The 23566-nt window shown below is 39.3% G+C and overlaps 1 protein-coding gene across 9 annotated transcripts in view; it reads right to left on the reverse strand.

The window, feature by feature from the left end:
• The window catches only part of CDC14B (cell division cycle 14B), a 76076-nt gene that overhangs the window by 33203 nt on the left and 19307 nt on the right, over nucleotides 1-23566 (reverse strand). For 6 of the 9 annotated variants that reach the window (XR_014491126.1, XR_014491127.1, XM_083351990.1 and 3 more), the window contains exons 2-4: nucleotides 20256-20349; nucleotides 15451-15526; nucleotides 10247-10339 (exon numbers count right to left, since the gene is read on the reverse strand). Coding sequence is in view for 7 of the 9 variants with exons in the window: in XM_083351990.1 (XP_083208116.1) it covers nucleotides 10247-10339; nucleotides 15451-15526; nucleotides 20256-20349 (263 nt within the window). In the remaining 2 variants the exon portion in view is untranslated. Of the gene's footprint in view, nucleotides 1-10246; nucleotides 10340-15450; nucleotides 15527-20255; nucleotides 20350-21964; nucleotides 22518-23566 lie in introns of those variants that run through there. The other 3 variants (XM_083351991.1, XM_083351989.1, XM_083351992.1) reach the window with 3 other exon arrangements.

Consider the following 23566-nt stretch of genomic DNA (forward strand, 5'->3'; position numbering starts at 1 on the left):
AATAAATAAATAAATAAATAAATAATACAACAATAAAAGTTGGAAGGGATCTTGGGAGATCATCTAGTCCAACCCCCTGCTCAGGCAGGAAACCCTATACCATTTCAGACAAATGGTTGTCCAGTCTCTTCTTAAAAACTTTCAGAGTTGGAGCATTCACATCTTCTGGAGGTAGGTTGTTCCACTGATTAATTGTTCTGTCAGGAAATTTCTTCTTAGTTCCAGGTTGCTTCTCTTTTTGGTTAGTTTCTATCTGTTGCTTCTTGTCTTGCCTTCAGGCGCTTTGGAGAATAGCTTGACTCTCTCTTCTTTGTGGCAACCCTTGAGATATTGGAACACTGCTATCATGTCCCCTCTCGTCCTCCTCTCTATTAAACTAGACATACCCAATTACAGCAACTGTTCCTTCTATGTTTTAGCCTCCAGTCCTCTAATCATCTTTGCTGCTCTTCTTTGCACTCTTTCCAGAGTCTCAACATCTTTTTTACATCGTGGTGACCAAAACTAAATGCAGTATTCCAAGTGTGAACTTACCAAGGCACTGTAAAGTGGTATTAACACTTCACGTGATCTTGATTCTATCCTTCTGTTAATGCAGCCTAGCACTGTGTTGGCTTTTTTAGCAGCTGCAGCACACTGCTGGCTTATATTTAAGTGATTGTCCACTAGGACTAAATAGGAACTAAGAACAAAGCAGCCAAGTCAATGATGAACCAATGACTCATTCTATGGTTTAATATACATCTCTATGAACTGCTTAAAGAGGGCTGTAAAGCGGTGTATAATTCTAAGCACTATTGCTATTGCTGTGTTGGCTTTTTTGGCAACTGCAGCACACTGCTGGCTCATACGTAAGTGATTGTTCACTAGGACTCTGAGATCCCTCTGTAGTTAATGTAAGCTTCAAAAAACTCTTAATAACTAGAAACTGATCTGAAAAGCCATACTGACAATAACTACAAAATGTTAGTTTGTACTTCAAATATGAGGAAGCTTTACATTAAGTAAAACACTTTGTACAAACCTGCAAGCATTCGTATAAAATGGGGAATGTTTTATAAAATAACATTTAGCACCATTTTTAAACACCAAATTTCAAAACTAACAGTTTCACTTGATCTCCCAACTAGGAATTTTGAGGATTATATTGAGAAGATGAAAAGAAAATATACTTTCCATTCCAACTGATTAATGACCAATATTCAGCAACCATTCAAACTTGTGATAGTACTGAACAAGTGGTACTACTAATCAGTCTTCAAAGTTCTGGCTGGCAAATTGCCCTTGTGATCATGTGACTGTGATCAGGGTGCCTGGCAACTGGCCTGGAGTTTTGACTGTCACAGCGTCCCATGGGCCCAATTTGTGACCTTCCCTGCTGGCTTCCCACAAGCAAAATCAATGGGGAAGCAGCAGGAAGTCAGAAGTTTCTATCATAAGAAATTCTCAGTTAATGACTGTAACCTGGGAGTGTTGTTGTTAAGTGGTATGGTCATGTGATGTTGCACTTTATGACTGCGTTGCTTAATGACAGAAACTCCAGTCTCAATTACTATGGTTAAGCCTGTATTTCCTGAAGTTGCATACAGCCCAGAAATGTGTCCCCTGCCCCATCCAAAGCTACTTGAAAACTGTTAGTATTAGTGGTTTTAATATTGGATCCAATGGAAGCATAAATGAAGAAGAATTAGTATGTAGTGGTTAAAGTGCTATACTAGGAATGGGGAAACAACTTCATTTGGAGCAGCTCACTGGGTGACTTTGAGCCTGTCACATTCCTTGGCCTATCCCACACATGGGGGGAAAGGTTCAGGAAGCACTATGTACAGTATAGCACTTGAATTCTTGCAAAAAAGATGGCATTTAAATTTAATTTATTAAATTTAAATTTAATAAGTACTGATTTCTAAGATGGTGGTTTTTATAATTGTCTTCTTACCCCCTTGAAGTAGGTACACTGCAACACATTCTACAACAGGGGTGCGGAATGATGGCTCTTTTATGACTTGTGGATTTCAACTCCCAGAATTCCTGCTGGCTCAGGAATTCTGGGAGTTGAAGTCCACAAGTCCTAAAAAGACCATTGTTCCCCACCTCTGTTCTACAAAATTTATACAAAGCCGTTAATTTATAGTAAATGGGTTTCAAAACCTCTGGCTTGAAAAGGAATATATAAAACATATAAAATATATAATATAGTTACTGTATATAAATGTCACTTAAAAATCACACTATTTTTTTTAAGTTTACAATCATGTGGGGTTGCATTACTAGCTATCCAGGACATAGTGCTTAACTCAGGGCCATGGGATGGTATAGTGCTTAATTCAGTTTTCTTCAGAATTCAGAATGTTTTCTCATAAGAAATATCATAGCATGCAAGCTTGTATGGAGTATCATTTTCACACTTTCTACAGCACATCTCCTATTCTCCACAACAAATTTTGAGTGTTCTGTATGCAGGAAGAATGTGAACGCACACATTCACATATTGCAAGCTGTAATGGAATTATGTTTGCTGTTCCTTTTCCTGCCAGGCGCAAAATAGACAAAGATGCTGCTCAATCTTGCTGTATTTATCGTGCTGGATAAATGTAATTAACTTGCAACATGCTTCATTTCCTTAGAGACAAGAAAAGCTATACCAAGTGGTACTACTGTATATTCTCCACTTAGGCAAATACAATGGATGCAATTAAGAAAAAAAATGTTCCCTGGATTTTTCTTTTTTAAAAAAGTAACCTAATATTAAACAGAGAGAAGGAGAAAGGAACAACTAAAAAACTGTAATCTTAGTTCTGCAAGGATGATTATAGTTTCAGAGAGGAAGCTAAAGGACATTTATTGTTAAGAAAATATGAGAGAATAGTACATACAGGTAGTCTTTGACTTATACTGCAATTGGGACTGGCATGGCTACTGCTAAGCAATACGGTCTCAAAGTATGATGAGGGTAGGTGGAGAAGGCCCTGAGACATAGTGCAGGCTGTGTATGAGTTGGGGAACGGAGGTGCTATAATATGGTGTGAGTGGCTTGAGCAGAAGAAGCCTGGGAAGGAAGACGTTTCATGTGTAGCCATGGTGGTGCAGTAGTTAGAACGCAGTACTGCAGGCTAACTCTGCATTCTACTGCCAAGAGTTTGATCCTGACAGGCCTCAAGGTTGATTTAGCCTTCCATTCTTCCGAGGTCGCTAAAATGAGGGCCCAGATTGTTGGGGGCAATATTCCGACTCTGTAAATCGCTTAGAGGGGGCTGTAAAGTACTATGAAGCGGTATATAAGTGCTAATGCTCTTGCTATGTGCTGAATTTTGTTCATGTGATCATGAGTGGGATACAACGGCTCTAAGTCCCTTTGTTTAATGCTGTCGTAACTTAGAATGGTCACTGAACAAGTGGCCATAACTCAAGGACTACCTATAAATCCAGAAAGACGTGTATTATAATTGAAAAACTCTTGCATTTCAACATTTTAACTTCTTGGAAATGTTTTAGATATTTTTTTAAAAAACCCGTATTTTATATTTTTTTAAACACTGATTTAAAACTAAATATTTTCTACCAAGTAAATTAATATTTACTATGAAGAAGTTATTTCATCTGTATGTTCACAGTCTCCTTCCTAGATACTGATTAGTTCATATTTATTTAATTCCAACAATGCTTTAGCAATGGATTCTACCAAATTAATCATTGACAATCACTGTTATTCCGTTCCCCCCCACCCACAGTTAGGTGTTAACAGTACCAATATTCAGAACACATTTTGCTATAACAGCACTGGATTAACCTGCAACACAAATCTATATATATTCACAATTCTCTTTGAGAAGTACCAAAGAAAAGAGTCCTTATTTTCTTCTGACATTTATCCTAAGAGTTAATAAAGGCAAAATAGAGCTGGCTGCAATCATGTTGGGGAAAAACAATTAAGAACAGGTCATGGATTTCATTTTCTCTTCCCCAACCTAGGAGTGAATTCTTCCAATTCAATTACTTTTAACATTGATGGAGATGTTAACACTGCATTATTGTAAAGGAAGGAAGGTACTTGAACTCAAATAAAGGAAGGAAGGAAGCATTCTTAACTAGGTTATAACAGTTGGGTAACAGCTTATCTGCAGCATCCAAAGTAGCTTATATATAGAACAGATGCAAATCTCTTGTACTTATATTTTCTAGTTGAAAACATGCAATGAAGTTGAATCAAAGTTAAAACAGCTGTCACAAAGTTTGGAAGAGAGGAAGACCTGTAAAATTAAGTACATTTTTAGAAAAAAACAAATATCAAGACCTACTGGACTTAGGATAATTTCAAAGTCTCCAGCAGTTTATATTTTTTTTTATTTAAAAAATATATTTTCATGAAGTTAAGAAAAAAAAAGTCTATCCCTACAAAATCATAATCCTAAACCAGTACATAAACAAAACCTATGAATTAATGATGCAAAATTAAAGGCAACAGAAATTTCTTAAGCCGGTAAAAGAGGAAAAAAAAATCCTTGTGTATGGTAGAAAGTGAACCTTGACATCTAATATAGGATAAAGATAAGGTAATAGATCATCCCTTGGATTAAATACACACAAGAATACTGTATGGTATACCCAACTGAGAGAGAAGGAGAACATCATAAAAAGCAAAAGAAAAATACCAGCAGCCACATAAAATCTGAAGAACACATTTTTTTAAAAAATACAATAAGGAGATGCCTATGAAAATCTACACACTGAACATGAAACATACTTCTGGCATTACGTTTTTATGCATTAACCTAGAAGTTAAAACTGATTTTAATGGCATATGTTTCATTTCATCTAATTTCAAACTAATAGGAAAGAAGTTACACGTTTGAAAGCTACATCAGAGATGATGTGTCTGCTTCAACAGCGCCATCTAAAACAGGTTACAACTAGAAAATGTTGAAACCTAGGAAGGATTTTTAGGAGGAAAAAAAAGGGGGGGAGGGGGAACACAAGATGTGAAGGAAACTGCTTACCCTGAAGGAAGAAGATGAGAAAATAAAGTACACAGAGAAGAGTCCTGGAGAAGATCACCTGAATTACAGCAATTCTTGGGGGTAGGACCCAAGAAGGGTAGCCCTCCAAACATAATTAGTGCCAAGCCTGAGAAAAAGAAACACTGTTACTAAGTTAATGCAGGGTTGGGAAAGAAGAAGTGAGATGGAGGCAAAAGACAAAGAAAGGAGGACAAGACAAATAGAAGCTATTTCTAAACTGAGACACATAAAGGAAGCAGAAGGAAGGACATTCTGTGTTAATCCTTGTAATATTAGTAGACAGAAAACACCCACTGCAGAAGTTTAGTGTGATAATATGAAGAATTTTACGTTTCTTCCCACACAGTGCTCCCTTTTAAGACAAAATTGGCATATTAGATTTTAGATTTAGATTTTATTAAGATTTATATACCGCCCTTTCCCGAAGGACTCAGGGCGGTTTACAGGGCATTTTAAAATCACACCAATATAAAATACAAAGTTAAAAGACAAAGAAAAGATTAAATTATCCCTGAAAATAAAACCCAGTTAAAATTCTCAGCCTGGGTCAGACAGCTCAAAGAGCCAAGTCTTCAGGTCTCGGCGGAATGAACGTAGGTCAGGGGCAGTCCTGAGCTCCACGGGCAGCTGGTTCCAGAGGGCAGGCGCACACACAGAAAAGGCCCTCCCCCTGGGTGTTACCCGCCGGCAATCTTTTACCGGCGGCACCCTGAGAAGACCCTCCCTCTGCGAGCGCACTGGACGAAGGGAGCTTGATGCTGGCAGCAGGTGTTCCCTCAAATATCCCGGACCCAAGCCATTTAGGGCTTTATAGGTCATCACCAGCACCTTGAATCTCACCCATTAATAAAGATATTAATCTTTAGTTAAGGAAAGGAAAGCAAAAACAACCACTATTTTCTAATTGCTACTTCATTTCTTCAACATTTTCTACATGCTTTTCCAGCAGCACAAATCCAGGTTTGCACATTCTAATTACTTCAATACAGCTTGGCATACAATAAGTGTCAATATATGAGATGAGAAATAATTACAAAAGACTAAGCAACCAGATTACTAAGAAAACCTATAAGGTCTTAAGGAATTTTGCAATCTTCTTATGTTATTTCAAACACCTCTTTCTGCTGCTGCTGCTGAACTTTACATGACTAATCATTTTGTGTGTTTGGTATCCTTACTGAATATGGTAGATAAGGACAGGATTTAACAAAAATTAGGTATATCACCAGATGGAAAACATCCATAAAGACAAAAATCTGTCTTTACAGAGCAGAAGAAGCAAGCAGCAATCACATTTTCAGAAAGTGTTACAGATAGAAGTTATGAAAAAGAATATTTTTGGCTTCATCTGCTTTGCCCAAGAAGATGCACGTGACATTCTGAACTGTGTCCCAAAACCAATTAAGCACATAAGAGTCACTGACCTAAAAGCTTTTTTAACTGTCTCTGAATTGTGTTACATAGGACGACTTTGTACATAACTGTATTTCTAAGATTAAAAATATCTTTCAGAATTGCAAGGCACTCTAAAATTTGAAAACATTATTTTGTCAGTTATATTTTGAAGAATGCAATAACTATTAGAAAAATGCATTTACTATAATACTTTACAGGTGCTTGAAAATATTAGCATTCTGATAATAGCTAATAGATACGTTAAATTCTAAGCTATACTAACCCAGTTAATTAACACAAGAACTTTCATTGTAATAATAAGAATTTCACATCAAGTAGAAAGTTAATTTAACTCTACATATTTAATATGCCCTGAAAACTTACTAAATGTCCTCTAGAAACATCTAACACAATTTCAAACCCAAATAGTAGAGACTAGAATGGAAAGGCTATTAACAACCATAACAAGTTCTTTGAAAAAGGAATTTAGCATTGAGCAATATGAATCTCTTTAACTTAAATATATTTACTTTCATCCTTAGGGACATGAGCCCATTCAAAAATTATATTATTATTATTATTATTATTATTATTATTATTATTATTATTATTATTATTAATAATAATAATAATAATAATAATAATAATAATAATAATAATAATAATAATAATTTAATTTTTATACTGCCCTTCTCCCAAAGGACTCAGGGTGGTGTACAGGCCAATACAATAAAATACAATATATAAAAGTTAAAAAATATTAAATACTACAGCCCAATTCAATAAGTTAATACAATAGTATTAAAATACCCCTAAACCCATCAGACCAGGCCGGCTTGTTCAAATAAATATGTTTTTAGGTCACGTCGGAAGGAGCGAAGATCGGGAGCCATCTGGAGCTGCACCGGTAAACGGTTCCAAAGGTCTGGCGCCCCCACAGAGAACGCCCTCCCCCTGGGGGCCGCCAGTCGACACTCTTTGACCAACGGCACCCTAAAGAGGCCCTCTCTGTGGGAGCGCACTGGACGAAGGGAAGTTGATGCCGGCCGCAGGTGCTCCCGTAAGTAACCCGGACCATTCTAATTCTGTGTAATCTGCTCAAGGCATTTGGCTTTTCAACTTGAGAAGATCAGATCAACTGAGATCTCTTTCTCCCTTCCTCCCTCCCTCCCCCCCCTCTCTCTCTCTCACACACACATCATAGTGGGAAATAAATCTTTAAAACATCTTCTTAAAAAGAGGAAATTGCTATTAGAATAAAAGACATTATATATCATAATAATTTTGATACAAGCAAGAAAATCATAAGTTTTTAATTATATTCTCAATCATCTAAACAAACATGAAAATATTTTATATGAATAAAACCACTTGTTTGCAGCAATTGTATTTTGTTTAAGGTTACATATATGGATAACATTTTACATCTTGTAATACATATATTACATGTCCTAGCAAAGGTATTTCACTGTGCGCACAAAAGTACAAAAATCTCTAAGATAAGTACAGCTGAAGTTTCATGTTAACAACTATCCAATTATTTTATATCAATAGCAACTAGTTTGATTAAACTATCTTTAAATTATTTTTGGATTAAGTAATCATGCAAATTAAATATTTAAATTCCTTTTAGAATATTAATTCAGATAAATCTGCAGTAAAGATACATTTGGAATTGTAATGAAAACAGATGAGGCTGTACTTGTGTTAAAATAAAGATTATTTTACCCACATTCTTCTGCTATAACAAGAAAATGATAAATCAAGTTTGACAATGTTGGATATTGTAAATTGAAGGTGACAAATAGTGGCACATGGGCTGCATACAGTTCTCACTAACAAAGCCCCAGAGCATTCCCAGATCATGTAAAAAACACTATTTTATGATAACATAATTTCTGCTATTTAAATCTTACAATCCATCCAAATCAGTCAAAACTAACCCCTTGGGTGATATAATGTCCCAGATCAAGCCACTGAGTCCAAAAATAATTAAGAAAAAATGGATTAATGCCCTCCTTCCCAGTTGCTAGCAATAACTGAATTGGATTAAAAGAATGTGTATCCCGGGGTAATTAAAACAAGCAAGTGTGAGCAGCGTGATTATCTGAATAAAAACTCTGTGTTATATTGCACAGTGATATCCTATTAGGTTTGAGTTGAATAGTCTATTGAAAATATGGCTCTCAGGCATGGTCCTCAAAATCGTGACACCCATCCACCCTCATGCATAGGAGAAAATAATTATGGCTATTATCCTGGATCTTCTTTAAGAATGGCTTAAAACAGATTTTTGTGCATTATTAACAAATAAAGGAACAGCACAATGATTTTATGAAAAGTATGAAATCACAATTCCAAGTGCTATTAAGAACAGGAAGGATTTCCATAAGGACTATTATTTTTGGATGATCAGTTCATAACCAGTGGATCATGCCACTTACTCTTCATAAAGCACGTGTACTTTAACTTGTAGAGGGAGCTTGAGAAAGGATAATCTTTCAGGTCAGGAGCCCATTCACTTTTCCACCTTGGCCTCATTGGTTTAATTCCTTCATTACATGAATGAAAGCACCTTTTACATAAAAATTATAACTACACCCTCTCCTCATGTAGCATTCTCTTGACTTTGCCATTAAGTGAAATGGCTAAGCAAACCCATGACTGAGAAAGCAAAGGTCACTGGTTACGACTGGCTTCTTTCAGATACTTTTCTCCTACATTGACCTGTGCTTGACATCCCCCCCCCCACTTTCTTTGCAGGGTGGAGAGATGGCTTAAACAAGCTATCTTTTCCTGAGCTGCTTTTCTCTGCAGCACAGTATTTCCCTAAAAAGTCATAACCACAATTTTTTTTTTAATCCCATTTATATCCCGCCCTTCTCCGAAGACTCAGGGCGGCTTACAACTTAAAGCACAAATCAATGAAAATCAATTGAACAAGCTGAGTTCTGTGACCTTAAGTAGTGATTAGAACCCTTCCACTGGCTCACCTGTGGCTTGAAACTGAAATTGAAACTGACCAGACCTTAATCAGTCTCACACTGAAAACATTTGTTGTCAGGCATAGGAAAGTTGATTCTAAATGTCTGCATTGGTCAAAAGAATGAATTTTTGTTGCCATTTATTATCACTACATGATTGCTAAATTGACATAGTTGCTAAATAAGAAGTGGGTGTAATTAATAAAGATGGAAATTAAAGCTGCAATCCCAAACTTGCATACTTTGAGGCTATCAAAAGTCAACTTTACAGAAACTACATCTAAGATAAGAGTATGTCATTTTTTAAAACACAATGTTATAAAGTAGTGAGCCATGAAATCAAACCGGGATTGCTTTCTCTCACTTTTTCTAGCTCCTGGTATGCTCACGAGCATGGAGCTTAGCTTTTTGTTTGTTTGTTTGGAGACATGTTTTGGACCCTACTCTTACTTTCAAACAAGCATTTTGCTCCCCCCCCCATTACTATCTGTCACTCAGATTGAGTCCACTTTGTGACTGCCATTTCAAAGTGTTCTGCTTTTCAATGTAATTTTTATTTTACTTAAATAAGTTCTGTAACTATGAAGTCTAGAGAATTTATACTAAAGTTCCCTTGATGAAAGAAAATGCATAGAACAGGCATGTCAAACTCAGGACGTCGCATGACGTATCATGACTTTTTCCCCAATGCCGGCAATGGGGTGGGCACGGTTTCAGTATGATGCATCCAGCCCGTGGGCCGGCAGTTTGACATGCCTGGCATAGAAGTACAACTCTTTGATCTTTCAAACACAGAAGAGTATGTTCAAATTTGTGAACTTTGCCAGTTTAAGATGTTAAAATACTTACTGTGTAACAGCCTATGAGGAAGGCTGCATTGGCTTGCTTTTTCTGATCCGAACCGCAATAATGAACAATCTTCTTCCTTAACATGGTAAAAGACTATCAAGAAATGAACAGAATTTTAATTGGAATCCTTGAATTTTAAATGTATTAATTAATGAATGTAAATATCCCAAATACAATTTAAATAGTCAAATGCAGAGATGCTACATTTACGAAGTAGTTCCATGACAACATCCACTATAAAAAGAGAATGTAGCACTTGGATTCTTAGGGGTGCTCCCCCCTCCTGGAGGCGGCCCGCCTTTCCAGCCGAGTATAATCTCGAGGAAGGTCCCATCTATTGGGATCCTGAGAGATGGCCGGGCACGGTTACGGACCTCCGACGTAGACCTAACAGGAGGTCTTTGATTTGTTTTTTGTCAAAATTTTTTTGGGGGTTAGGGAGGAGGGAGGGTTCTTTTCTTGGTTGTTTGGACGAGGGGGGCAGTCCATCTACCGTTGTTCAGGCTAGTGCTGAGGCTGATCGCGATGGGGAGGAGCGGGGGTCGGCTGCTTCTGGGGCTCCAGGGCCAGTCGTGGGATTGCCCATTCCCACGACGATAGGGAATGGCAGCAGGTGTAGGAACAGAGGGCCGTATCGGTCTCAGGGAAGGCCTCTCCGCTGCTTACAAGCGGTGAGGCACTCCGACCCTCTGGTTCCGCCCCGAGGTCCCGGGAGTGAGGATGTGCAGCCTCCTGAGCTCCGGCTGGTGTATTTGAATGCCAGGTCGGTCGTTAATAAGGCTCCTCTCGTTCGAGACTTGGTCGAGGGTGAGCAGGCTGACCTGGCTTGCATCTCGGAGACCTGGTTGGGCCCAGAGGGCGGTGTTCCTCTGGTTGATCTTTGCCCACCAGGTTTCCGGGTGCTGCACCGGCCTCGGGCTCAGGGTAGGGGTGGGGGAGTGGCTGTTGTTGTGAGGGAGACCTTGTGTCCGCGGGAGGCCACCGTTCCCCAGACAGTCGGGTGTGAGTCTCTCTTTTTGAGATGCGGCCCTGGTGCGCAGTTGGGCTTGCTGCTGGTGTACCTTTCGCCTAGTCACGCAGCAGCAGCCCTGCCTGAGCTGCTTGATGTCCTCTCGGGGCTGGTGGTTGAGTTCCCGAAACTTATAGTTTTGGGGGACTTCAACCTACCATCGCTGGGAGGATCATCTGAGTTAGCTCGGGAGTTCATGGCCTCCATGACGGCCATGGACCTGACGCAAGTAATTACGGGACCGACTCATGAAGGAGGCCACACCCTTGACCTTGTTTTCTTGTCTGGACGGTGGTTAGATGATCTTGGTGGGGGCTCTCCAATTATTATGCCCCTGTCATGGACCGATCATCATCTCCTGCGGCTGGTCTTCCGTTTTGCCACCCCCCGCCGTGGGTGTTTGGAACCACTCAAATGGTACCGCCCCAGACGCTTAATGGATCCCCAAAGGTTCCAGGCGGCGCTGGGGTCCCCACCTGCCTCCCTCACTCACAGCTCGGCCGAGGCCCTAGTGGAGGCCTGGGAAAGGACGGCCACTGAGGCCCTTGACCGAGTTGTACCCTTGCGGCCCCTGACCCGGTGCAGATCCCGTCGGGCTCCATGGTTTTCTGCGGAGCTCCGGGAGATGAAGCGTCGGAGACGGGGCCTAGAGAGCGGTTGGAGGTCCAGCCGGTCCGAACCCGACCGATTGCGACTAAGAGCCTATATTAGGTCTTATCTCGCTGCAATTAGGGAGGCGAGGTCTAACCACTTCGCCACCCTTATTGCGTCCGCAGATAATCGCCCGGCCGCCCTGTTTAGGGTGACTCGCTCCCTCCTAAATCAGGAGGTGAGGGAGGATCCCTTGCAGGGACGTGCCGAGGAGTTTAACCAACATCTGTCGGACAAAATCGCTCGGATTCGGACCGGTTTGGACTCTGACTGGGCAGAGTCTGACGATCAGGACACGGGTGGTCTTGTCGATACCATCTGGGAGGAGTTTGATTCTGTAACTCCGGAGGAAGTGGACAGGATCATGGGGAGGCTGAGCACCACCACATGTTTACTGGACCCGTGCCCTTCCTGGCTGGTTTATGCAGCCCGGGAGAGGACACACAGCTGGTTCCAGGCAGTTATATCGGCCTCTTTGAGTGAGGGTATCTTCCCCGCCGTCTTGAAGGAGGCGGTGGTGAGGCCTCTCCTCAAGAAGCCTGTCCTGGACCCGGCTGTATTGAACAACTTTCGTCCTGTCTCCAACCTTCGCTTTCTTGCGAAGGTTGTTGAGAGTGTGGTGGCGCATCAGCTCCCTTTGGTCCTGGATGAAGCGGATTATCTAGACCCGTACCAATCGGGTTTCAGGCCCGGGCACAGCACGGAGACGGCATTGGTCGCGCTGGTGAATGATCTCTGGAGGGCTCGGGACAGGGGGCATTCCTCTGTCCTAGTCCTATTAGACCTCTCGGCGGCTTTCGATACCATCGACCATGGTATCTTGCTGCGGCGTCTCAGGGGATTGGGAGTGGGAGGCACAGTTTTACAGTGGTTCTCCTCCTATCTCTTGGGACGTTCGCAGTCGGTGTTGGCAGGGGGGCAGAGGTCGACCGCGAGGTCTCTCATTTGTGGAGTTCCTCAGGGGTCGGTCCTCTCGCCTCTCCTGTTCAACATCTACATGAAGCCGCTGGGTGAGATCATTCGTGGCTTTGGAGTTGGGTATCATCAGTACGCTGATGATACCCAACTTTTCTTTTCGACCCCAAACCACCCCAGTGATGCCCTCAACGTGATGTCCCGTTGCCTGGAGGCGGTTCGGGTCTGGATGAGGAGGAACAGACTCCAACTCAACCCCGACAAGACTGAGTGGCTTTGCATACCTTCGTCCCGGGTTTATTCGGACATTCCACCTCTAGTTATGGGGGGTGAACTATTACCCCCCGTAGATAGGGCTCGCAACTTGGGGGTCCTCCTAGATTCACGGCTCACTTTGGAAGACCATATAGGAGCCGTGACTAGGGGGGCCTTCGCACAGGTTCGCCTGGTGCGTCAGTTGCGGCCCTATCTTAGCCGGGACGATTTATGCACGGTCACTCATGCGCTCGTGTCCTCTCGTCTGGACTACTGCAACGCTCTCTACATGGGGCTGCCCTTGAGGACTACTCGGAAGCTCCAACTGGTACAGAATGCAGCCGCGAGAGTGGTGTTGGGAGTCTCCCGATACTCCCACGTTACGCCTCTGCTCCGTGAGCTGCATTGGTTGCCAGTTGTCTTCCGGGTGAGATTCAAGGTACTGGTAACGGTATTTAAAGCACTCCATGGCATGGGGCCGGAGTACCTCAGGGAACATCTGCTGCCGGCATCAAGCTCCCTGCGCCCTGTGCGTTCCCACAGAGAGGGCCTCCTCAGGGTGCCACCGATCAGAGAATGTCGATTGGTGGCCCCCAGGGGGAGATCCTTCTCTGTGGGCGCTCCGGACCTGTGGAATCAGCTACCGGTTGAGCTCCGGATGGCGCCCGATCTTCGCTCCTTTCGTCGCGATCTCAAGACATTTCTGTTTGTACAAGCCGGCCTAGCCTGAGGGGGAGTGTTGGGGTTATTTTATTTTTCGTTTTTTAACTTTTCTGGGGTTTTTAGTGTTGTATTTATATTGTTTTTAACTAGGGCAATTTGTTTAATCTTTTTTTTTAATGTTTGTATTCACTATTTTATTCTGCCCTGTGAACCGCCCTGAGTCCTCAGGGAGAAGGGCGGTATATAAATGTTATTAAATTAAATTAAATTAAATTATATATAACAAAAAAAATAGCAAGAGAAAAAAATTAACATTCAAATTAATATTTTAAGCCAGTGTTTCTTAAAGTGTAGTTTGAGGACCCCTGCCCCCCCAAGACCATCTCAGGAGTTCATCATAACTGAAATTATTTGCCACCTATTAAAGATATTTGCAAAAATTTAAAACATCATGTTTCTCATTTTTTATTTGTTAGAAACTAGTAACATTTTTATGAGAAATGCTTTATGTTAATATCTAATGTATATTATTTTTACATAATTCCATGTAATGATTCCAAATAGCCTTCAAATATATCAATTTTAATGTTTAATATGGCAAATATTAATAAATATAACCCATACAAACAAGAACTATTTGATTCATAATTTTTAAAACTGGGAAAGTGTCCTGAGAGCAAAAAAAAAATTAAGTAAACCACTAGCTTAATGAAATAATTTATAAGGTTCCAACATGCTTCAGTGGTTAGTTTGTTCAATATTTTTGACTCAATTATGGAATGAAGTTACTATAGAGTACAGTAATGTTTCTCAGCTTTGCTGATTTAATAAGTCCTATTAATTTACAGTGGTTTAAGATGCATGTGAAAATTATTATTCATTTACAGCAAAAAAGTGACAGATACATACTGACATAACCTCCTAGAATATACAAGGATTATATCCCTAAAGATATTATCTACAAAAAGACCAGTTCTTAAAGAATACTAAATGAATACTACTTTCACACACGAAAATAACTGGCTAGTCATAAAGCTCAGGCAGCCGTTGCATGTGACTATTTCCAATGAAAAAAAGAGAGATAAATCACAAGCTATTTATTTGTATCATGACACAACTGATGAAAACAAACATAGTAACTAAAAATTATTACATTTCCAGAGGGATCATGAAATGGGAACAATTTCATTCCTGTGATTTATTTATACATTAAAGCACATCCCCCTAGAATATAATAACTGTATTTTCAATATTATGCTTTATATAAGTTGACTAAAATATGCCAGTACTACCATCTTCAGGAATGTGAATAACTATGAATATGCATAAGATGTTAAAAAAATATAATAAAGAAATGTGCTTCTAACTAAAAGCCAGGTACTGATAACCAACCACTACAATGTATTCCAAGAGACCCCACAGTTTCTCAATAAGTTACTTCTGCTCCTGATTAATAGGACTTCAAGTTTTAAAAGTCTGTGTTTCTGCCTTTAATCATTAGCTACATTATGAATTCCCAATTATTTATACTATGAAATAAAATATAAAACTGTAACAACAATGCCAAAATAAATCTGAAGATTTTATTACTTTTTCTGGGAAGGGAGTATACAACAATTAAAAAGTGCAAACAAAACAAATAGAAAAGAATGTTCACTCCCTCTTAACATTTTATAAAGAAACTGAGAATGACCGAACTATTAGATGTTACCTTTAATTTTTTATTTAGCTTGCAACAGTATCTGTAAATCATTGCCAGATTGAGTGGGCCAAAATCTGCATAGAAGCTTGGAAAAAGGGGAGGGAGAAGGAGAAAAGAAGGATAGGGAAGGAAAAAAAAGACCTTATTGAAATGTCTGTGAAAAAACCCCACATTTTCTCCACACACTCCCACTGCAGCTGTTTAAATTTTAATAAACAGGTATTATAACTGGCAGGTTTTCTCTCCCCCCCCCAATCTTTCTCAAGATAAGCATTGAAACACAATGTAATTATTGGTGGGGAAAGAAATCTTGCAAGCTTTACATATATTGTCAAATAAGAGAGCAATATCTCCTAGATTATAAAGTCAATAAATGGCGAAACCATTTTAGAACAGGTAATGCAATATTTTGTAGGCACATCTTGGATTAAAATGTAAAAGTGATTAATACAATAGGACATGTATAACATGCTGTAAATTGATCAGACTACTAAGGGTACATGTAAGCCTGAAGTCTCAACCCACAAAGAGAGCCAATTTCACTCAACTCTGCATGATTCATTGATCTGAGCTTGTCTCTTTGTATACGGCCGATAGGCTTGGTGTTTTAATTGATCTACTTCTTCATTGGATGTAGCTGAAAGAGGGCCTACAGATGCAGAAATCCGAATGTTCACCATAGCTAAATAGGGAATTGCCTGGTGTTTATTTAAATATATCCTTACCATGAGCTGACTTCTTTTTAACAAGCATTTATGTATTAATTTGTTCAATTATTCATACTACTTATAGCCTACCCACTATTCAGTAGCAGGTTATACTGACAAGAGAGGCACCAAAGGGACAACTAATATGACGGTAGCTAAAAGTGAGATTATAAAGCCAGGTCATCATTTGCACCATTCCTGATCTCCAGGGCAATACAAAGAAACATATCCATGACTCATGCAAAATATACACATCCTGATTGCTATGCATCAATTTATGGATGAATAATGCTTAAACGTAGATGCTCTTTTCAGAATTCCACAATCAAAGCCAAACATGGAACGCCTAAGTTAAAACTACTTTATGCAACTTTTGTGAATAATATGCAAGAGAAAACATGGAAACTCTTAGTCAACTAGTAATATCTAGGGAAAAACAGTTAAGATTATTGTACAACTGAGAAAAGTCTAAACCTAAAGTAGAATTTCATTATATTCTTTCAGATGTGTTGACTTCAATTCCCAGAATTTCCAACTAACTGGAGGGAAGTAGAATAGGGAATGTGCCCTAGAAGACTAATTGGCATCTAAACATTTCAGGCATATAGATGGCAATTTCTCTGAAAGCCAAGAAACTCAAAAGAGCTTGAAAACACTCTTAGCACAGTGAAATGTTATGGGAAAACCATTTAGACAGGTCTCCTCTCTGGATTGCAGGCCTTTTCTAATATAATTCAACTGATTCATATTATTAAAAATGAACTGAAGTCTCTAGCTTCAACCAGTCAATAATTTCAGCCTTCTCGGGTAAATACAAAATTGTTGGTCTCTGTAAAAATAACTCTCCTTAAAGCGATAGTGAGATATCATAGAAAGTTAGGAAATATTTTTCAGTCTATTTTTCATTTGTAATAAATGCAATAAACAATTCTACACATTCCCATATTTAGTGCTTTGGATTAATATTTGTAATTTCTGGAGGCCAATAATGGGAATACTATATATCAGCATAAGATCTTCTCCTTATTTCAACTGCTTTTCACTCAAGGAAACACCATCCAAGCCACAATTCCCTACTTGGGATTCTCCTGATGTACTGGATATCCATTAACCTTTGTCTGGAGGTAAGAATTCTAAAATGCTTGATAGGCCACAAGTTTCCCAGTGTAATTTATGAAACACAGATCTTTCAAGTGTTTTAGCCACAATAACTAATCAAGGAAACATGCTCTACAGTAGAAAATGTATTTCCCAACTGATCTTTCTGGTTTTGGAAACAAAGAAAGACTGGACCCGATTAATAGTTGGATGGGATACCATTAAGTTATAAGCTAGACTGGGAAGTCAAAAAACATCCTAAAAGAATGCAGTGGCAATTTTTTTCCATTTTGTTGATAAAAAAACTACATGGAAATATTTATGAAGTAAGAGCTCAACTAAATGGAGACTGTGGAGATGGATATTATTCTTCAATTTAACATGAAACATGATTCTTCAACATAAATCATGCTTCAGATCAGTTAACAAATGCAATAATAATTTTAAAACATCACAATATTTATAGAGTTAAAGAAATAAATGTATCAATTTGCTTCCAGGTTTCCACCTTAGAAAAAATCTTAACCATTCTTAAACTCTTTGGAATTATTATTATTGTTGTTGTTGTTGTTATTATTAATAATCGCACAGTCAGCCAGATGTTCAGACTGGATTTGGCATTTTTGTCTACCTATCGAGTCCTTACCAAGGACCTGGGATAGCAGATGTGATGTTTGACGGTATTACAGATATCGTCGCAGGATGGAAGCAGTTCCTAGTAAGGCCGCCTTCTGCAATTGACTAATGGCGAATTTGTCAATGCCAATGGTGTTCAAGTGGTGCTCCAGTTGTTTTGGGATTGCACCCAAGGTGCTTATTATTATTATTATTATTATTATTATTATTATTATTATTATTATTATTAACTATTATTATTATTATTATTATTATTATTATTATTATTATTATTATTATTATTATTATTATCTAGAATTCTAGGAAGCACATAATTAAGTTAAAAGCCTACAATTTAAAATGCTCTTTCCCACTCTTAGCATTCCATTTTTCAGATTTTGGACAAAACTGATAGATACAGATGCCAGATTCTTGCTTTACTATATAATGAGTTCTGTTTCAAATAAGCCTTCTTGACTGCTATATAATGTTCATTTAGAAAAAAAATATGTATACAATATTACAAAAGCTTTAAACAAGCTTCAAGCAATCTCATATTAAAAATAAATAGTATTTGCACAATAGCACTAAAGTAAAAGGAACAGAAATCACTATTTATTGGGTTCCTTTTATTTATTCTCAAAACAATGAAGCAAAAATACATTTCCTTATTTATTAACAGCTTTTCTTCTTCCATCCCTTTTCACTGCCACGAATTTTAGCTGCCAATTGTTACAACTGCATTTTAAAAAATTACTTCTTCTGAACTACATGATTCACTATGGTATTCCCTAAGTATTTGCCAAGTCCATCTGACCTTTGCTATTTAAATAAAAAATTGGGAAAGGAACTAAATATGCCAGAGCAACTGGATATTGTTTTCCAGAAGTTCAATCAGCTTAAAGCTATTTCTGCAGTAAACACATTACTATATTTTGAGAGAACAAGTTTTCTCAGACTGTACTCCTATATTATCACTTCATTCTTAGCAACCACGCAACCTCTCTTGGTAGAGCCAGATGGTGTAGTAGTTAAAGCACCAGGCTATAAAATGGGAGAACATGTATTCTAATTTCATCCTGGGCATGAAACCAGCTGGGTGACCTTGGGCCAGTCACTTTCTCTCAGCCCTAGGAAGGAGGCAATGTCAAAAATCCCACCCTTTAGGATAGAATGCTTTAATGATGTTTGCAGTACCTCAAATACAGGTAGTCCTCTACTTATGACCACAATTGAGCTCAAAATTTATGTTGCTAAGTAAGAAATAAGTTAAGTGAGTTTTGCCCCATTTTACAATTTTTCTTGCCATATTTGTTAAGATAATCACTGCAGTTAAATTAGTAACAAGGTTGTTAAGTGAATCTGGGTTTCCCATTGACTTGGCTTGTCAGAAGGTTAAAAAGCTGATCACATGACCCTGGGACACTGCAATTCATAAATATGCACAAGTTGTCAAACATCTGAATGTAAATCACATGACCACAGGGATGCTGCAACAGTCATAAGTGTGAAAAGTGGTCATAAGTCACTTTTTTCAATGCAGTTGTAATTTCGGTCACTAAATGAACTTGTAAATTGAGGACTACCCATATTTGAAAATACGAAAATCTTCTGCTTTAGCACATTTTAGTAGTTTTTCAATAACCATTTCCTATCTTATTAGAAAAAAATAGGACTCTAGGAATATTCAGTTCAAAGCAGACTTGACTGCTTTATTCCAAACTCAATAAAACTTCTTTTCAAAGCAAAAAAATATCAATCAAACTTCCTGTTTCAATTTCCATTACTGAACTGAACCATTTTGAATAGACTAAGATGATCTATCTGTACCATAGCCATACAAAAAGATGAATGCTGGAAAATTCAGAATTAAAAAAGGAAGCAATTTCTTTCTAGAGACCCAATTTTGTGATTAAATGCATCAGGCGATAAACCACAGCCAGGTGACTTTGACGCATTAATGGGAAGAACACAATGGCAAAAAAAAGTTCTGAAAATGTTACTGAGAAAATTGCATGGATTTGTATAGGCTACTGCTAGGAAATAAGATTGACTTGAGTAAAATATATAAAATTCACACACACAAACATACACATCCCTAAAGTACAGTGAAATCATTCCATGAGTTCTTGTCACAAGTAATGAGGGCCAACAATTTAAACTATGTGAGTAAAATTTATGAGGAATAAGGTTCTGAGATTACTATATACAATGTAAATAAATAATGCTTCTGAGATCAAAGGTTTCTGACTGGCCACAATTGGCCAATGATAGAAGACCAGATACCTATTATATTTATTTTATCAGAAAGCTTCACAATGTATTTTTATATATATGCTGTTGTTCATATTTTTTTTATTTCTGTCTTGCAAAACGGAATAATATTATACTTACTTTTCATACACAAATTCATCATCTATGCAGAAATAGTGTGTACTTGTACTACCGCTTTTTGGTTTACGGAACAGAATGGCAAAATAAAGACGATCTGAAATTGAAAACAAACAAAACACCAAAATAGTATTTATAATGAACACAAAGACAATTGTAGAAAATGGGTTGATAGATCTATCTATCTATCTATCTATCTATCTATCTATCTATCTATCTATCTATCATCTATCAGCAAAAATAAAAACAATTCAGCTGTATTTATGGATTATTGTTGAAATTACTGGCATCACTTCCTAACATGTTAGAAATAGAGTTATGCAATAAGTTAGGTCAATGGTTAAGTCACCAGGTTACAAACTTTTGTTTGTAAGTTTCTTTCATCAACAAAGCACTTTTTTGTTAATTATACTACTGATATAGTTCTAGTCCTGCCTTAGGCATGAAAGCCAGCTGGGTGAGCTTGGGCCAGTCACTCTCTCAGTCCAACCTACAGTATTTCACAGGGTTGTTGTGGGGAAAATAGGAGGAACAAGTGTTATTATGTTATTATATATGTCTGCTGCCTTGCTTATTTATAAAAATAATAAAGGTGAGCTAAATCAATTAGTCTCAACACATTATTTTCCAATCTTGGCGATTTCCATGTTGGAAACTTTTAGTGCTTCTATGACAGAAGTCCACTGTTGGTAGCTACTACAAGTATAGACTGTCTCTTGCAGATATATACATATATTCATGTTACTTACTCATACACCCTAAATACAATGTAACTAAGTTAACATGGTCTCTAAGCAGAGTTGCAGAAGGGGCATAGCCTTGCAATTTTATTCTTCCCATGACTAAGAGATCTTAAATTATTACTATCAGTGACAGTTATTAGGATTTCTTAAACAGAGGAAAGTCTGGCAGGAAATCTAGATTAAAAAAATAGTGGCTAAGACATAATTCATCTCTAATTGGTTGGAAAAGCTCTGAAATCTAACTGGGGAAAGAACATAAAGAGATATTTTTAAAAAACTCTCTCTTAAAAGCAAAGAAACTTTTATAAATTACACAAAACCCAAAACTGTGAACAATGCTAAATTATTTATTCTGAATTTAAAAAGTTCAACAGACTGCTTTGTGATTTGTTACATTTTTAAAACTAGTCTAACAAGTAGCATTGCAGCCCAGTAACACTTGAGATGTCCTATTGTTTCGCAATGAAATTATTTCCATTGTAGCTTATGCTACAACAGTACAATCACAAGACTATAATAAATATTTATTGAAAAAACACTTCAGCTTACATATCTTACCACGACATGCGGCAATCCCAATGCATTCAAAAATGTTGCTCACATTTTAATAAAAATGGCACAAAAAGTTTGTACGTGGGAGGGCAAGGAGGCCAGTGACATCCCCAAAACCATGCCACTTATTCCAAAGATTTAAACGGTTTACGAAATTAAGCTCCGATTAAAGACAGATGGGCAGAAAAGTTCTTTGTCGCGCAACATACCTGCGGCACTTCTGTTTCGCTTTGAAGCGCTTATCATGTACTATATATATCAAGAGCGAGCTTGAACAAACCCACCCCGAAAGAGCTAGTCGGCCTCTCTCCCCACTTGCGGAAAACTTCTGCAAGTTTTCGGCATTTTAAACGTGCCACATAGGGGCAACCATTCTCCACACCGCATTTTCCTTTTAACGCTCCGCTGTTTGCTTACCTTGAACTAGTTCCGCGCAGAAGGGCAAGCGCTTGGCGGCGGTCATCCCTGTTTAGCAACATTTAACCGAGGAACCAGGGGAGAGCAGCGGCAACGGAGCTGCTGGAAATGGCTGCTAGAGGAGGTCGCTGATGACTTTTGCAGCCGCGGCCAGAAACTCCTCAGCCTCCCTCCCTCCCTCCCTCCTCGCGGTACTAACCGAAACCTCCCTTCTCTTGCTTCCAAGGGGGAGAAGCAGCGTTTCCCCGGGCCAACTCGAACGCCGGGGCGCTCCGAAAAAGGCGCCACTCTCCTCTTCCCCTAAGCCGGTTTCCCCCTCTGGGTTTACTGCAGCTCCCTCCTTCAACAGGCAGCCTCGAGAGGGCCGCCACTCCTTCCCGCGCGTTTTCTTGAGCTGCTCCCCCCCCCGTCTCTCTCTTTTTTTTCCTTCGGCCCAAGGAGCAATTTCCAAATTGCCTGCCAAGGGGCCTCAAGAGCGCGCCCCGAGCGTCCCAACCCGCTTCTCTGAACGCGGCTCCGGCTCCGCCGCTTCTGCCGAAGGCGCTGACTGCACTTCCCCGACAACCATGAATACGCGTCCCCTTCCTTCAGCCAAGGAGGCAGCTCTCCAAACCTTCTAACCGAGCAGCGGCCATTGGCTGGCGAAGGAAGGCAGAGCCCCCCTCCCCTTCCTTGCCAGCCACTGGCCACTGCCACCTTCGCACTGGCCTTTTGCCCAGTCTAGGAGCCTCCCCCAAACCTCGGCCTAGCCCAGGGGTCGGCAACCTCGGCTCTTTTATGACTCGTGGACTTCAACTCCCAGAATTCCTGAGCCAGCTATGCTGGCTCAGGAATTCTGGGAGTTGAAGTCCACGAGTCATAAAAGAGCCGAGGTTGCCGACCCCTGGCCTAGCCTAGCTGCTCGTGGGAGGAATGGAAGATTTTGGTCACTGCCTGGCCTCCGTTTTTTTTTTCCTGGCCGCTTTTGTGTCTTGCTCGTTGCCATTCTGGCAGAAAAAAAACTACACCCGCTCCACCGCAAACACGCTTAGCAACACTACGCTAACCCTGTCGCCGTCGCCGCCACCACCATCTCGTGTGGAGCCAGGCCAAATTGTAAAGAAGCTTGAAAAATGATCACAGGGCACATCTTAACTCCCGCTGGGTCCAAGCGGTGCCTGCCCGCGCACCGCAAGCACTTTCTGCATTTTTTTGTGTTAAGTCAGTTGATTTCAAACAAGCCCTGCTTACATAAAAAAAAGTGCTAGATATTCTATTTTTTAAAAAGTTCTTATTTTTCAGAGGCCTTTATAGGGGGAAGACAAATGGGGCAATTTGTTTGTTTACAACTCTACAAAATCAAACAAGTAATTATTGTTTGCATTTAAGATTACAGCTGAGCAAGAACTGTTAGTAAACCAACAATGGGCAGGCTCAAACCCTATCTGCAGAATAAGGTCAATAATCCTAATCTTACAGCTAAAGATATTGTAATTACACCATGAAGGGCTTTAAACTGTTCATATTAAGACCACAGTACAAAATTATTTGGCGCTGCAGTGCAAATGTCATGGTTGTACAATTCGTATCACAGCTTAATTCACAGATGTGTTGCAGTAACAT

This window comes from Vipera ursinii (assembly GCF_947247035.1).
Source record: "Vipera ursinii genome assembly, chromosome: 2".
Taxonomy (NCBI): domain Eukaryota; kingdom Metazoa; phylum Chordata; class Lepidosauria; order Squamata; family Viperidae; genus Vipera; species Vipera ursinii.